Here is a 16,765-nt window from a genome sequence, read left to right as displayed (position 1 = left end):
TTCACAGTACAAAACCACATTCAAACCCCTAATCTAGTAGCCACCCTCTATGGTTGAAGAAAACAGCGGAATCATTTTCTTAAAATTAATTTACTAATAAAGTGTTAAGTTGTCATTATAATACAAGCATAATACAAATGTCCAGGTCATAATTACACATCACAACCAATGCAAGCACACGTTGATACAACTTTTAAAAACATTCTACAGCGGCAAAACGTTGAAATGAGCGATTCCCAAATCCAACGTAGCCCTTGCGATAGTCCACTCGGCCTGTGTGTGTCAGTAGATTCACTCCCTTTGAATTACAGTAGGTGCTCATTATACTGTATAAAAGCAGTGTGGTACAGCAGAGTTACACAACTGAAGAGGTTACCTTCGTGACACGGCAAAACAAGGCAACCAGGAAATACCAAGTCCGAGACAGAGGTAACTGTGGGGAAAGCACTTGGCCTAAACTATCCATCCTTTCCTTTAAGAACAATGGAGCATCTTGCCTTGTAGGATATCGGACATTCCCTTTAACACCATGACCCCAATGGTAGGATTCAGACAAGTGTCTCCAGTGTGCTGTACAAATCTGCAGTACATTAAAAGGCAAACTGCAGTACGACATAATGACAGTGACTTGGGATGCAGAAGTTTATGCACATTCCTAAAGGCACAGACACACACGGGCCTGGTCCAAAGCTCTGAACAGATCAGCAGCGTTTTATAATCTTTTCATCGCAAACCAGGCGACTGCCTTCCGTGTCACTTAATGTATTGAGAGCATCTAATTTGTAATCGTAAATCACTGTGCATTATCAGTAAAATCAAGTCAAGTCAAACCTCCCCTTCCACCAATTTGATGAATCCACACAAGGGAAGAGAAAAAAAAAAAGTCAGCGCCACGGTGTGGATTCCACATAATACAACAGAAATTTAGGCCCAGACAGCTGTATCTCCTTGAAGGACCACCGTCAGTGCGGCCCTTTGTGCTTTGTCTGTTCCTCAGTGCACTGCCAGAAGATGACACTGAAATACTGTCAGCAGAATAAGATTTGCCTCTGAAGGAAATCCTGTCTATCAAAACCATATAATCCTGAATTTAGACAATACTGGGGACAAGGTTAAAATACCACCTTTAGAACTGGCCTCATATTGCTGAATACATTTCTCTTTCAGTGACTGAAATACACTTCATGAAAGAGAAAGAGCATTTTCCTCACTTAGCTACTTAATACTATAGCTTTCCTGTCTGTGCAGTAGTTTTCAGCTTGCAATGCACTTATATGATGTAGTGATGTGTCTGTACAATAGCTGTGATGAAGCTGTGATCAGTTTGCATGGACTCTGTTCACAGCAGGCCTGCTAGGAGATTTACAGTGTCTGTGGCTTGAACTCCTAAGTGCATGGGGTCCACACATACTCCCAACATCACTGTCCTTGTACGATGATGTACGTTTAAATGAAATACACATTTAAGCTGAACAATGCATGAATTCACACATTAAGTCACATGGCAAAGCAGTAGTAATGGTGATACATGTGCCTTGGAATGCATTTCTGCAAGGAGTGTGTAATGTGAGGATGGATGGTATCTCTAGGCTTTTCAGGAGAATTACAGGACTGGGAGACCCCCCTAATATATAAACCCCAGGCTGAAGCATTTCAGATTCCCTTGGAACGCAAGGTCTGGCATGTGTTATATAGCACTCTCTCTGGGGAGGCATGCACATTGAGACTCGACGGCACTGATCTAGATATTGTAAATAATAAAATATTAAAAAAAAAAAAAAAAAAACACACACACGCACCCACACACACGAAACAATGCTGTTAAACGGGCACTCAAATGACCAGTTCTATCCAGTACATAAAGGAAAATAAACCGTGAAAGAAAACTGTTTGAAGACCTCCATCAATGTCCAGGCAGGTGCTTCATAAACAAATAAAATAAAGGTAAAAGACCCTTCCACCGAAAGGGCAAGCCCAAGTCCATCAGAGCAAATTCTGGGAACATCACTGTATGTGGCGAGGAGCTTCTGTTCCATCAGGTCGTGTTTCAAGGCGCTCTATCCGTCAGTGGGAGGTGGCGTACGAGGGGTTAAACTGGTCCCTTCAGTGGCGTATGGAAAGGTTCACCTTCACAAGAGGCATCCCGGCCTTCAGATCCGCTGTGCCATGCCTGGACACATGAACAGTGTTGAGAACTTCCAGTGTGGTCGTGCTCGGGTGATCAGGAAGCCCAACACCAGGGGAAGGCGAGAGACACACTGCTGTGACACCACTGCGGGGTGGAGGTCTGACGCGCTGCTTACTCGGCGGCAGGTAAAGGCATCTGTTGAGGGACACTGCTAATCTCCTTCTAAGCAGGTTGGGCTTCCTTCCCATGGGGCAGAAAGTGATCCATTAATGACACTGTCGGATGCAAGATGGGGTGCAACGGGTTTGCAAAGCTGACGTCTTGTGGCTACTGGCAGATGTTTGTGCCGCGCGGAGCAGGGAAAGAGCACGCTCACTCTGGGATAGGAAGCAGGGCGCCTTTGCATCCCGTGCTGGTACCAGGGGACATACTGGGAACCGAAATGCAAACGACAGACGATAGGTTTAAAAAGTAAAAATCATTCCACATTAAAAATAAATAAGATCTGAGCAGGTATATTTAGACTCACTGTTGTTTACAACTGTGAAATAGACCCTGACGTCTGGAATGCCGGAGCTGCCATAAGTCAGCCGACTGGGTTAGTTTTATTCCCTTGGCAGGTTTTCCAACACTGATGGAGAGCATCTCACATCTGCAGCACAAACACCCTTATGTTGACTTAAGTATAAAATATCTAGTAGTCTTTGAGGTCTAGTTAAATATGCAAACAGTCACTAAATATAAAATACAGGTCTTGCTGGCATTGCCCCATGTTCTGAAGATTACAGAGAAATGCCCAATAAGATATCTTTAACAGTTTTAAAATCGACTTTAAGGCAAAGGCATCTCAATTATGGTGTGCCTTTAACAAAACAAATTAAAAAGTAATCTGCACTAGAGGTGAAGATGATCTCAGAATAAGAACTCCCTTAACTGATTTGAAATAAAGATTGCTGACAAAAACCTCAAGACGTCGCCAGTCTGTCAATAACTGAACACGCTGCGGAGACGGAGCAAAAATTTGATAATTAGAGCTGAAATCCAATGACGCTCCTCTTGGTCAACACTGGATCTGATGCACAGCGCTGTGTCCAGTCCAGCAGTGCAGAGCTTGTGGGATTGTGAGAGATGACCGGGCTTCAGAGTGCGGTGAACCCATCAACTGAAAAGGACAACTGGGAGCAAGCAGGTTTACGGAGCCTCGGGAGGACGAGAACAGGACCTGCACCGATCCGCTGATGGGAACACCAGACCGAGAGCCTCCCCTCCAAGGAGGAGGACGTGCCTGTCCAGCCACCCAAAGCGTCGCCCCTTCCTCCGTCGCTGCGCACCGCTCCGCCCCGCTCCGCCCCGCTCCGCCCCGGCTGGCTGGCACCCTGCTCCCTGCGCACCACTCCCGCCCGGCCTGCAGGGGGCGAGGCAGCGGCCACAGCCCTGGAGAGGAGAGCACAACAGGAAGTGAAACGAGACAGAGGAACCATTGGCAGCTCAGGTCTGAACCAGACAGAGCAAGACATTCTGTTTCCCTGAGAATTCGGTAAAGCATTTTGAAATGTGAGTCTTGTCTTTGGTTGTAGTTTTTTGTTTCAGATGTAAAATTTGCAGTAAGTTACTACTACTGCTCTCTCTGAATGCCATCTTGCATTTCCTGCACCCACGTGATACACCTGCATGCATTTCTTATTCTACCCACCCGTTTGCTGTTCAAACTCTGTGCCATTTTCTGATAGGTTATCTTATGTAATATATAGTGTGTGTGTGTATATATACACCGATCAGCCATAACATTATGACCACCTGCCTAATATTGTGTAGGTCCCCCTTTTGCCACCAAAACAGCACTGACCCGTCGAGGCATGGACTCCACTAGACCTCTGAAGGTGTGCTGTGGTATCTGGCACCAAGACTTTAGCAGCAGATCCTTTAAGTCCTGTAAGTTGCGAGGTGGGGCCTCCATGGATCGGACTTGTTTGACCAGCACATCCCACAGATGCTTGATTGGATTGAGATCTGGGGAATTTGGAGGCCAAGTCAACACCTTGAACTCGTGATTCATCAGACCAGGCCACCTTCTTCCATTGCTCCGTGGTCCAGTTCTGATGCTCACGAGCCCATTGTAGGCGCTTTCAGCAGTGGACAGGGGTCAGCATGGGCACCCTGACTGGTCTGTGGCTACGCAGCCCCATACGCAACAAACTGCGATGCACTGTGTGTTCTCACACCTTTCTATCAGAACCAGCATTAAGTTTTTCAGCAATTTGAGCTATAGTAGCTCGTCTGTTGGATCAGACCACACGGGCCAGCCTTCGCTCCCCACGTGCATCAATGAGCCTTGGCCGCCCATGACCCTGTCGCCGGTTCACCGCTTTTCCTTCCTTGGACCACTTCTGATAGGTACTGACCACTGCAGACCGGGAACACCCCACAAGAGCTACAGTTTTGGAGATGCTCTGACCCAGTCATCTAGCCATCACAATGTGGTGCTTGTCAAAGTCGCTCAGATCCTTACGCTTGCCCATTTTTCCTGCTTCTAACACATCAACTTAGAGGACAAAATGTTCACTTGCTGCCTAATATATCCCACCCACTGACAGGTGCCATGATAACGAGATTATCAGTATTATTCACTTCACCTGTCAGTGGTCATAATGTTATGGCTGATCGGTGTATAAGGCCCAACGAATAAAAACCTGCTACACAGCACATGATCTGTGGACTCACCGGCTCACATGACACAGCAGGACACTCCCATGCAGCCCTGCTTTCGGTCCTCCCGACTGTTGAGCTTCTTCATGCGGTAATGCCGGATCTCCCGCACCAATGTGTAGAAAGCGTCCTCGACACCCTGGACACAGACAGACAAACAAGGGTCTTAGATGGCTTAGAACTGGGCTTTCCAGTTGATTGAGAAGCACAGGAATTACCGTGACCCCTGTAAGCGCGCAGGATGAACGCAACAACATTACTTCTGCATGACACAGACACACCGCCGACGCCACTCTACCTGTCTGGTTTTGGCGGAAGTCTCCACGAACTCAATGCCGTAGCTCCGAGCCAGCTCCTGCGCCTGCTTCGTGTCCACGGTCCGGGACGGGAGGTCACACTTGTTGCCCACCAGCACCATAGGCACATCATCGGAGTCCTTCACCCTCTTGATCTGCTCTCTGGGAGACAAGGTCGGGAAACAACAGTCAGCCCGAGCAGTGGATCGCAAGGGAGATTCAAATAATCGATTATCAACATGGTAAACAAGCTCAGCAATGAAATAAAAACCCAAGATGGATTGTGTGTAGTGATACGGGTGTTGAGTTTCCCTACAGAGTGTCCCCCGGCCCTCACCTGTACAGATGGATGTCGGCGAAAGACTTGCTGTTGTTGATAGCGAAGACGCAGAGGAAACCCTCCCCAGTGCGCATGTACTGGTCCCTCATGGCACTGTACTCCTCCTGCCCAGCAGTGTCCAGGATGTCCAGCAGACATGTTTCCCCATCAATCACCACCTGCTTCCTGTAGGAGTCCTGCAGGGGGCACAGAGGACAGGCTCAGCTCCCTCGCACGGCCAGTCCCCAACGGGATCAGGGCATGACGTCAGAGGAGCCGCTGACCAGGCAACTTTTAAGGCCAGAGGCTGGATCCCTTGGACTGCCCACCCAATAACTCTACTGTGAGGCCAGCTGGGCGAGAAGTGTGTGGGGAAATGAGATGAGGGACACTGATCTGTGTTGAGGCTCCTGTCCACTGCTGCGCCGCACAGCAGGGAAGTGAAGCTGCATTTGAAAGGTGAAGCCGGTCTGGATTTATGACCCAACTTCCTATTAGAGAGATAATGGTAGGAAGATTTCAACATGGTGCCTTTCAGACAATAAAGCGAAGCCTACACTGGGATCCTGTTTCATTGGGGGAGGGGGACACATGTTTTGCAGTCATGAGGAGAAACAGTTATGAACAGTGAGTACTTACCTCAATGGTGGGGTCATACTCATCTACAAAGTGGTTCTGAATGAGCTGGATGGTCAAGGCACTTTTTCCCACTCCTCCAGCTCCAACTACCACCAGTTTATACTCTGTCATTTCACACAGCGCCCTGTCCTGCACAAGAGGAAAGCAGAAGAGCAGGCATTAAACACGAAGCACTCCACACACAAAATAAACTGAAACGGATAGGGGGGGTGGGGTTGTGTTTGAAACTCTCAGATATGCCACTGTAGAGTCTCAAGGAACACAATACACCATGAACATCCAAGAGTGCGTCGCAGGCGCACTGGAAAACACCCGAGAGTCAGAGGACTGACACGTATTGAGAATTAAACACCCTTCTAATACACTGTTAACTGCAAATATAATAACTGGCCTCATGATTCCATTTGCAAGAGAATGTCCTACCTTTTACCATTTCCTGTGAGCGTTTACTGAGTTAATCCCAACTGTGCAATTTTTTTAGATACAAAAAAAAGTTCTATGGTGTGACAAAAAATGAGTGACAGAAGGCAACACTGGATTTATTAAGTGAAAGCAAACGCTGTGATGCCATAGCTCAGACGAACTAGACACAGAAAGCAGAAGTTTGTGTGGAATCGTGGCCTCATGGTTCCTTATTAACTTTTGAGAAGACCTTAATTAACCAAGTGGGGCTGCTAGAAAACTAACAATAGCAGTGACCGAGGTGAATATATACCACAGAGCACAGATATCAGTCTGTAGACCATGTGGAGAGAGTGACAGTACAGGGGTCTGTCAGGAGCCAGTGTTCGAGGCTCAAAGCAGGAGTGCAGGAGAGTCCAAGCAAGACTACAGAATAGACATTGCATGATTAAAAGGCATTATCTTAGGGAAACGTTAATCTATTAAAAGCACTTCTGTTTAATTTATAAAATGCACAAGGCCTATAATATTAATGAATATGAAGCAACGTAGTTAATCAAATGGACACAGTAAAGTTGAAGCTATAAAAGACCCAATGTTTCCATAACTGCAGAATAGCAACAGAGTACCAAATACAGTACCAGTTCTGCAATTGAAGATTGAAGGCATGTGAACTCTGTTTCATCATGCTTGGAAAATGAGGAAAGTATAGTAGTTTGACATTTAATTTGAACTATGTGTTGGGGCCATTAGAGAAGTGGAGAGCTAGCCTCCTACCCAGAACCTCCTCCAGCTCAGTGCAGGTTTACTACAGCACTCCAACCCTATCAGGCCATGGCATCAGCTACAAGACATCCGATTGATTGTTGTTTGGATATCTACTTGCCGATAACTGCTTTTCATCTCAACCTCAAATTTCCTGTTAAAAATGACTGTACTTGCAGTTTAAATGCATATAATAAGAGTTAACAGCTTACACCATAACACAGGCAAAAGCACAAGTCAAAGGACAAGTTCTGCATTTACTGCGGTATTTGAAAGTTTCTCAAGATGTTGCTCTTTTGGTAGTGCAGTCGATATAGTTGTTAAGACAAAAACGGCAGAAAACACCCAGCGTCTCATTTTTACCCACTTCATTTCTTGTACATAGAATCAAGTGATGTTTTAATGAGCCTTCCAATTCCCGATGAACTTTCGCACCTTTCTGCCCTACTCATCGGATGCTTGGCTCTTTATACATTCAGTCTGAAAGATTCTTACTAATGTCTGCACACAAACTAGGCCGCAGCTGGCAACAGCACGCCTTGTTACATGTTCTCCCTATTGCATAAGATGTGCGAGTGAAGAGGATCTCGCAGCTTGACAGACTCGCCCTCGCTCCCGCAGAGTGCAGACGACTGAAAAGACCTCTTCATTACAGAGGGGGGGGCATCAAAATCTATTTGCGTCTCACTCTGAAACACACCCGTCTGCTGCGCTGAATGTCAAAGTTCCCTCATTTTAATAGGCTTCAGACAGAGCAGGCTCAGAGGCTTGCGTGGCTTGGCCCAGTCCGCGGGCCGTACAAAGATCCCATTACATTAGCAACTGAGGTGAAGCTGCCACATTGCTGCTGCCCAGGCTGACTCTGCACTCCTGTGAGAGATTGAGTGACCGTGAAACTGGCGGGTGGGGCTTCGACTGACCGCAAGGCCTTGGGTAATACAGGACAGGCAGCAAAGAGCCACTACAGCTGGGCCCTGTCACTCACTGGGGGCCAAAGCCAAGCAACCCGAAATTCAATCAAACGTAATAAAATAACCGGGAGCCAATTAAACCCTGCACTTTCTTCACTACATATGTCAGCGGCCAATGTTCACAAAACCTTTCCTTGTGTCACCCAGTGCTGTCTAGTAGGCTGCAAAAAAGCACACCTTTGCACAAATGCCCGTTTTCAATTTCAGATGTATAATGTCACACGGGCAATTCCACATGTTAAAGCGATTATTGCATTTCAGTGAGGTTCTTTAGGAAAAGCAAAACCGTTCTACCTTGGCTATAACTTTCAGCACTATTGTATAAGTACTTGTCATTTCCAATTCTCTGACAGTAATGCAATTACTTTAAGTCTGGCCTGGAATCTGCATAAGTGCGTCTTTAAATCTTCAATCTCTTCCTGTTGAACTGATAGCCCAATTTAGCATACTGTATCTAGCCTATGACTGTTTGCTTATTCATCCAATGCCTTAAAAGGTTTGCCGATTTGTTCTTATTTTTCTAAAGGTCTATTTAATACCTATAATAAGGGTTGTTTTTTGCTTTTGGTTTTTAGATGTAAGTTGAGATCTGTGTTTTTGTTCTGTTGTAACACAAATAGGCCTAAGTCATTTGTTTTTTTCCACAACTCTAGTGATCAGTTTGTTTATCTAAGAAGCAAACAATTCACTAGCAGGTCTGCCTTCTGTAGCCTGCAAGTATAACTTCTAGCTATTTTCTTCTCTGACTAATCAGTCTATCTCCAAATCCACTGCAGGTGGAATCATTTAAGCACACGAGATCTTGTTTTGACTACACTTTCCCTGTGGGAACTTGGGTCAAATCTCTCTCACAGCATGTCTTAATGATTTTTATTTTATAAACATCTTTTTGATCCATGTTTCACTTGCTACCTGGTGTGACTCGGGTAATGAGCATTCAGGGGGAAGGATTTTTAAACTCTCTCCTTGCCTTATTTAGCTTCAATGGAGCATTTACCCCAAACACCCACAGTGCACATGAAGTCCCTCATGAACCATGTCCTCTACACTCACTTCAGGAGTATTTTAGGTCAGTACACAGTGTCCCTCCACCTCAAGTCCACAACCTCAGAATGTGAGTACATTTTGAGGGATGTTGTAATTAATCTAAATGAGAGGGGGGTGAAAATGAAGTATTGGCCAACAGTCATTAGTCATTATGAAGTCCAACCACTGCAAACCTTGACGTGGGGCAGAAATGAAGCGACTATAGTATGGGCCAGATCAATGTAATCAACAGTATCAATGGATACTAGTACAAGAGGACTCAAGCTTTTTGAAGAAAGTTCTGCCTTTCAAAGTATCCACCACTGAAGATATGAAGACAATGGAGCGAGGGGGAGACGCACATTAACTGCTTTTTAAGCCAAATAAAACGTAGATCCTTACAAGCCTGCTTGCTTGGATGTCCATCCATGGAGGTCTTATTCAAACCATGCCGTTTTCTGGACAACTTCCAGAAAAATCCAGAGGCAAACATCAAGAAGTGAGAAAACCTTGGTGAAACCTGTAGCAGTTGACATGCCCAGCGGTCCACGTCTCTTTCACCTAGCTGTGTTACAAATGACTCACCACTGGCACTAATGCAGCATGACACCAATAGTGAACAGTAGTGCCCCACTTAAGCAAGACCACAGCACCTGTAAGTATTAGTCTCTCTCATGAGGTAGTCACCACTAAAACTGGGAAGATGCGTCAGATACTCACAGAGAAACACTGCTCCGCTCAGATCAAGTCTGTGCCTGTACTCAGTAACACAGTGACCTATATATATTTTTTGATACAGGAGGTAAGGAGGCAGAGCACTGTCCACACGGGAGAAGCATGTCGTGGGAACTATGAGGGCATGTTTAGGCTGTGATGTCCAAAGACATGCTCAAGCAAGAAGATCCTTTTGTCTGTAAAAGGCAGTTACTCTGAATTTCCCTGCTTTTTGATGCCTGTCCTGCCCAGTTCCAACAATGTGCAGGGTGACACACAAGCAGCAAACTACTAAATAACGACTAAACCGAAATCTGTGGAGACACTCACACCAGCGGTTTGTTTAATTCTGCCCCCTCGTGATGTCGAATGTCATGTATCCTGCAGACAGTGGTCATGTATTTCTTACAGTGTGGGGATGTATTTAGTGTGGAAAGGGCGACAGAGCCAGTACTGCTGTACTCATGTCTCACATTACCTTCCCTCTTTATACATCTGAGAAAGGAGGGATCGTGAGGTATTTTAATACAAAGCAATTTACCACTACATGGTTTCACATGCTGATGCCAATTTTGTGAAACTTTCAATCACTGCTCTCCATTGTGCTCAGGACTTTCTGGGCTCATTCTTCAACAAATCAGGGCATCCAAGGGCCATTTTAACACCCCACCTTGTCAGAAACTGATTTTTAATTCAACTGTGTAGTGAGGGTGTGCGTCAGAGGGGCAGGTATAATGGGACATCTCCACATTACAAAGAGCGTAGCAGGATCAGCGGTTCAGATATTATACGGGGTCAAAGGTTGAAGTTTTGAGCAGAACCACTAACATTCAAAGTGATCTGCATCCATCCGAGCTAGATTTAAAGTTTTGGGGTTACTGCGGTGTAAATATCTTGGCAAAACAAGTCAAAGTATTGGGACAGTAAATATTTACATATTACTTTTTTGTGCAGCACAACCAGCTCTTTTGATTACAGCCTCCAAGTCTGGAGCATGAGAAGAAAATCAGACTAGTTTTGCCAGTATGTGGAAAGAAAAATCTGGCGCCATCTTGTGGAAGATTAGACTGTTTTCATGAAGGCCTACTAAAAACACAGACTAGCCTCAATTTTCATTGAGTTTGAATTTATAATTAAAACTACACTATAATGCTCTGAATAAGTAACACTCGTTACAGTGAAGAGAACGGTCTTGAAAACTGAAGAGACATTGAATGCTGCATTTCAAATTTATATTAACTATATCCTATTTTACATTCTGTGTTATTTTTTTAAATATAATGTTGACTAACACAATTATTTGAGAAATAAATCCGGGTCTGAAACCAGTTCTCAGAACATATTGACAGAAGATGTGGGCAGGAAGCCAATCAGTGTCACTCAAAGGTTAATGGGCACTTTGTTATACATTGTGTATTTCAAACAGTTCAATAACATTAGCTTCTCAACCATTTCATTTTTCAATTTCTGCGCTGTTCTGGGCTGTTGATTCCGAGCATATTTCTCCTGGATTGTGTTTTCTTTGCTTAGACTATGCTACAAAATCACACTGAATGTGGATCACAATATGTGGAATAAGAAACAACATAAAATAACTGACTTATAGTGGATGTAAATAACCAATCACATATAACGTTTAAAATGGTTTTCCACCTAGTTAGGTGTACTCCTGCCATAAAACAGTTTTTGGCGAAACTGCACTCGATTTAATTCTGCAAATTCATCATCTTAGGTACAATTATGAAATTGTGGCAAGACTGGGCAACAATTAGATTACATAGACAAAGAGCCCAATAATAGACTTATTATTGTAGAGGCCTAAATGGCTAATGTATTAAATTGGCTAAAGTTCTCATTTTTCAAACTGAGAAGAAAGTGTTAGGACATGCACCAGGAGAATTCTAAACAAACCACATAATCCTTGAGATAATTTTCCATTTAGGCCTAAAGTAAAAAATGTAATTTATATCCATTATCTTTCAACAGGTAATTAAGACGCCCACAGAGAAGAAAAACTGAAATGCAATGTTCATGCAGAAAAACGAGGACAAACCCTGAAACAAATTTCTTCTGGTATGTGCAAAGATAACTACAAGATTAAAACCATATTTTAAAGGAGGCAGCCAGTACCTACATCAAAACTGAATTTTAATGGAGGCAGACATCATAGATTTTGAAAACTAGGTTGTTAGGATTTCTGGAGGAAATACTGGAATCACTTGGTCTGTTTATTATGGAGACAATATGTAAAATATACTTATATTCAGAATATATCAGATTCACAGAATTCCTATCATGGAGAACTTATATGAAGAATATTATTTTTTAAGTATATGAATACAGTCCTTTCCTTCACATACCTCACATATCCTCGATTAAAACTGTATTCCATGAATACGATTCTAGTTTTCTGGACCTTTATTCCGATTCTGTGTTAGAGTTGGTTGGCAATAACTGCCAGCTTGCAGATTCCCCAGTGAAACACTTCACTCAATACTGATACACATACATCAGAAAATAAAGCATTACATTGTTGGCAATGTTCAGTTAAATAAACTGACAAGTACGCAGACCTAAAAAATAAAAAAGAACCAAGACAAGATAGTAAATATTGACACAGACCACATCAACTGAAAGTGAACTACAACACTGTGTCTAGAGAGACTCTGTGGGTGTGTGTGTGTATATGTGTGTGTATGTATGTATATGTGTGTGTATGCATGTATGCATGTATGTATGCATGTATATGTGTGTCTGTGTGGTGTGGGGCAGACAGACCAAGGCAGAGCTCTTAATTGGCTAAGGTTAAGCTATCCCCGGACACCTGCTTCCTCTATTTGTTACTAAACAATATCCAGAGGACTGTTTCATGTCCAGGGCTGATCAATATTTAATTTAATTCAATTCAATTCCACTCTAACACGGTTTTCTGTGCATTTCCCTGCGAGGATGTCCCGGCACAGAAACAGGGCGCTATAGCAGTGAGAGTGCAGGAAAGACTAACACGGCATGATGGGGGGGTTGTTCTGCTACTTAAAATGCACATAATAAGTGGTTTCAGCTGCAATGAAGCGAAGAGTCTCTGCAAATAACCAACATGACGAAACGGAAAGACACATCTACCCCAAACGAGACTTGTTAAAACTCACCTTTCAGATGCGGTTTCCACTGCCGGGATATAACTTCTGGTAGAAACAGGCGCAGATTAATTACGACTGGACATGGTGCAAATGAAAGGCAAAACCAGCATTTTGATCTGTTATAATACAGCAATTAAACTCTTGAAATCCTGGCGAGTTTGGCTGTTTAATGAAACTTCCTGCCTCCCGTGGTCACACCCAGAGTCTGGCATCACCAGGGACGTCAGGACCCCGGCTTTAGCTGTCCGCCACAATGCCGCCGGATAATACAAACAAAAAGTCTGGTTATTTTCGGTTTTGTTTCCAGTTCGATGAGTTCATTACCGTTTTAAACGTAACTGTGTGTTGAATGTTAATACATTTGTTTTAAATCCATTTCGGCATCACGTTGGATTTGTAGGTCTTTCGGCGCAGAGGATTGTGGGTCTTGTATTTTTTTGTCCAGATATTCCCCCACTAAAACAGAGCAAAATGTCGCTTTTAGAAGGGGTTTACTAATATAAAACAACTATCAAACAAATAAACAAATTACCAAATAAATAAATAAATGTAATCTCCGGTCTAATGTCTATTACTGTCTTTCGGTTATAGGACGCAACAATGACGAAACGTAAAGATCAATACCTTAGTGAGTGTTGCTCATATAATTAGATGCAAAGGCAATACATTAAGATCATATTATATGTAAAACATAACTGAATATATATATACGCTACAAATCTAATCTAATTTGAAAAGTTATTTTAAACGGCACCACCCTGCACACAAGTACCGTAATATAACGTAAATTACGCCGCTACAACGTTGTGGCAATGTGGTGTGTTAGCACGGCAGTACTATACTACTTGAAAAGCCTATAAAAACTAAAATAATTATTTTAAATAGGCTGGGGTCAATGCAAATTGAGATATTGTTCATCTCTTCTTGACTAGTACTGTTTTCCTTTCAGTTTGAAAACCTGTTACTCATACCTAGATTATAATTATTTTGTTTTATGATGAATACGTATATTTATTTAATTGAAGACGCGCTTATGCGTTGTCTCTGCAGCCTCGGTGGTCAGTCACTGGTCAGTGTGCTGTGTATTGTGCTGTGCAGTGTGTTGTGTATTGTGCTGTGTGTTGTGTATTGTGTTGTGCAGTGTGCTGTGTATTGTGTTGTGTATTGTGTTGTGCAGTGTGCTGTGTATTGTGCTGTGTATTGTGTTGTGCAGTGTGTTGTGTATTGTGCTGTGTATTGTGCTGTGCAGTGTGCTGTGTATTGTGCTGTGTATTGTGCTGTGCAGTGTGTTGTGTATTGTGCAGTGTGTTGTGTATTGTGTTGTGTATTGTGCTGTGCAGTGTGCTGTGTATTGTGCTGTGTATTGTGCTGTGCAGTGTGTTGTGTATTGTGCTGTGTATTGTGTTGTGTATTGTGTTGTGCAGTGTGTTGTGTATTGTGTTGTGTATTGTGCTGTGCAGTGTGCTGTGTATTGTGCTGTGTATTGTGCTGTGCAGTGTGTTGTGTATTGTGCTGTGTATTGTGTTGTGTATTGTGTTGTGCAGTGTGTTGTGTATTGTGTTGTGTATTGTGCTGTGCAGTGTGCTGTGCAGTGTGTTGTGTATTGTGTTGTGTATTGTGCTGTGCAGTGTGCTGTGCGGTGTGCTGTGTATTGTGTTGTGTATTGTGCTGTGCAGTGTGTTGTGTATTGTGCTGTGCAGTGTGTTGTGTATTGTGCTGTGTATTGTGCTGTGTATTGTGCTGTGTATTGTGTTGTGTATTGTGCTGTGTATTGTGCTGTGCAGTGTGCTGTGCAGTGTGCTGTGCGGTGTGCTGTGTATTGTGTTGTGTATTGTGCTGTGCAGTGTGTTGTGTATTGTGCTGTGTATTGTGCTGTGCAGTGTGTTGTGTATTGTGTTGTGTATTGTGCTGTGCAGTGTGCTGTGTATTGTGCTGTGTATTGTGCTGTGCAGTGTGTTGTGTATTGTGCTGTGTATTGTGCTGTGCAGTGTGCTGTGCAGTGTGTTGTGTATTGTGTTGTGTATTGTGCTGTGCAGTGTGCTGTGCAGTGTGTTGTGTATTGTGTTGTGTATTGTGCTGTGCAGTGTGCTGTGCGGTGTGCTGTGTATTGTGTTGTGTATTGTGCTGTGCAGTGTGTTGTGTATTGTGCTGTGCAGTGTGTTGTGTATTGTGCTGTGCAGTGTGCTGTGCGGTGTGCTGTGTATTGTGTTGTGTATTGTGCTGTGCAGTGTGTTGTGTATTGTGCTGTGCAGTGTGTTGTGTATTGTGCTGTGCAGTGTGCTGTGTATTGTGCTGTGTATTGTGTTGTGTATTGTGCTGTGCAGTGTGCTGTGCGGTGTGCTGTGTATTGTGTTGTGTATTGTGCTGTGCAGTGTGTTGTGTATTGTGCTGTGCAGTGTGTTGTGTATTGTGCTGTGCAGTGTGCTGTGTATTGTGCGCGCTGCCTGGCAGCTGGTTCAGGTGTGTGGACTCGGATGCTCCAACAGCACGACTCTGCACAGTGTAAAGAGCAAATACTGCCCTCTTGTGGCCACTATGAGAAATACACAACCCCCACCCTGCCCTGAGCCATCCTGCTCTCTGAGTTTGAGCGGAGAATTGAATCCGCTTTGGTCCCAGGGGCTCTGTGTGGAAACCGCTGTCCGCTTTTAGCAGTGTTATTGTTTTTCATTATTGCTGATTGCAGTGATGGGTGATGTTTCCGTCCATTCTGCAGGTCTCTCTGAGCGCCGGCTGCAGTTTCATCCCCAGTGACGCGCTGTGCGCTGCGGGCGGGGCGGTGATTTCCTCTGTCCTGCCGCCCCAGCTCAGCTCAAGACCGTTTCTATTGGAATTCGCTCTCTGTACAGAGGACAACTACATGAGAACTTGCTACTTATATTTGGTTTCGGTTAAGCTCAGTTAATTCATTTTAAATCTATAGGGAAGTACAATGTAATGTTTTTTTTTTGTTTGTTTGTTTTTTACACTTAATGCAGCAGTCTGCTACTGTGCTGGTACAGCTCTCCAGGTGAGAAACAGGGGTCAGATACCAATATGAGATAGACTATGAGCGTTAACCAGATATTAAATACGAATACAGTGAATATTTTTCCCCCCCAATAAAAGGTTTGTTTTGCGAACTGGTTAAGTTTAGAAATTATAATGTGATGGTTTGCAACCATAGGAGAATACAAATATAGTCAACATTTATGGCAAGCCAGTTCAATCTGAGGTCTACTGATTTAGACGTAGTGGGTTGAGATTCACTTTGACTTTAAAGTAATAAGAAGAAGAAGAAGAAGAAGAAGAAGAAGAAGAAGAAACGATTAAGTACAAAAGTATGTAATTATGCATCACTGGCGGGTTTTATTTTAATCTTTATAAATAAATAAATAATAAATACACTCCTGTCCACGAGGTACCTTATTTTGATATTCGCGGGAAAATATAGAATACAACAATTCAATGTAATATTAAGCATTTACCATCTCTAATCGATTAATACCATCTTTATTCACATACATTTATCTTTAATGTTTGTTGTCTGGGAGTGTCATATCAAATATATAAATATAGCCTATGTAGACTTTCGTCCAATATCCTGTAATCCAACGACCCCGTATGCTATTAATGTTATTAACATAACAGTTCATTCGATAGATGATGTGGTTTTGTGT

The 16,765-nt window shown here is 43.5% G+C and overlaps 1 protein-coding gene and 1 long non-coding RNA gene across 2 annotated transcripts; one reads left to right on the top strand and one right to left on the bottom strand.

The window, feature by feature from the left end:
• Positions 1-71: 71 nt before the first annotated feature.
• On the bottom strand, positions 72-13,316 carry nras (NRAS proto-oncogene, GTPase). The gene is made up of 6 exons (XM_066703468.1): positions 13,116-13,316; positions 6,089-6,217; positions 5,468-5,646; positions 5,133-5,292; positions 4,850-4,973; positions 72-3,562 (listed from the first exon to the last, which is right to left on the bottom strand). Exons 2-5 carry the CDS (start codon positions 6,197-6,199, stop codon positions 4,854-4,856), a joined length of 570 nt encoding a protein of 189 aa, XP_066559565.1. The 5' UTR covers positions 6,200-6,217; positions 13,116-13,316; the 3' UTR covers positions 72-3,562; positions 4,850-4,853.
• LOC136749312 (uncharacterized) lies at positions 9,490-16,386 on the top strand. The gene is made up of 3 exons (XR_010816733.1): positions 9,490-9,907; positions 11,953-12,039; positions 15,823-16,386. It is a non-coding gene; the product is annotated as an uncharacterized LOC136749312 (long non-coding RNA).
• The last annotated feature ends 379 nt before the right edge of the window (positions 16,387-16,765 follow it).

Source organism: Amia ocellicauda, chromosome 5, assembly GCF_036373705.1.
Source record: "Amia ocellicauda isolate fAmiCal2 chromosome 5, fAmiCal2.hap1, whole genome shotgun sequence".
NCBI lineage: Eukaryota > Metazoa > Chordata > Actinopteri > Amiiformes > Amiidae > Amia > Amia ocellicauda.
The sequence above is the reverse complement of the archived record's forward strand: the minus strand, read 5'-3'. Positions and strand labels throughout refer to the sequence as shown.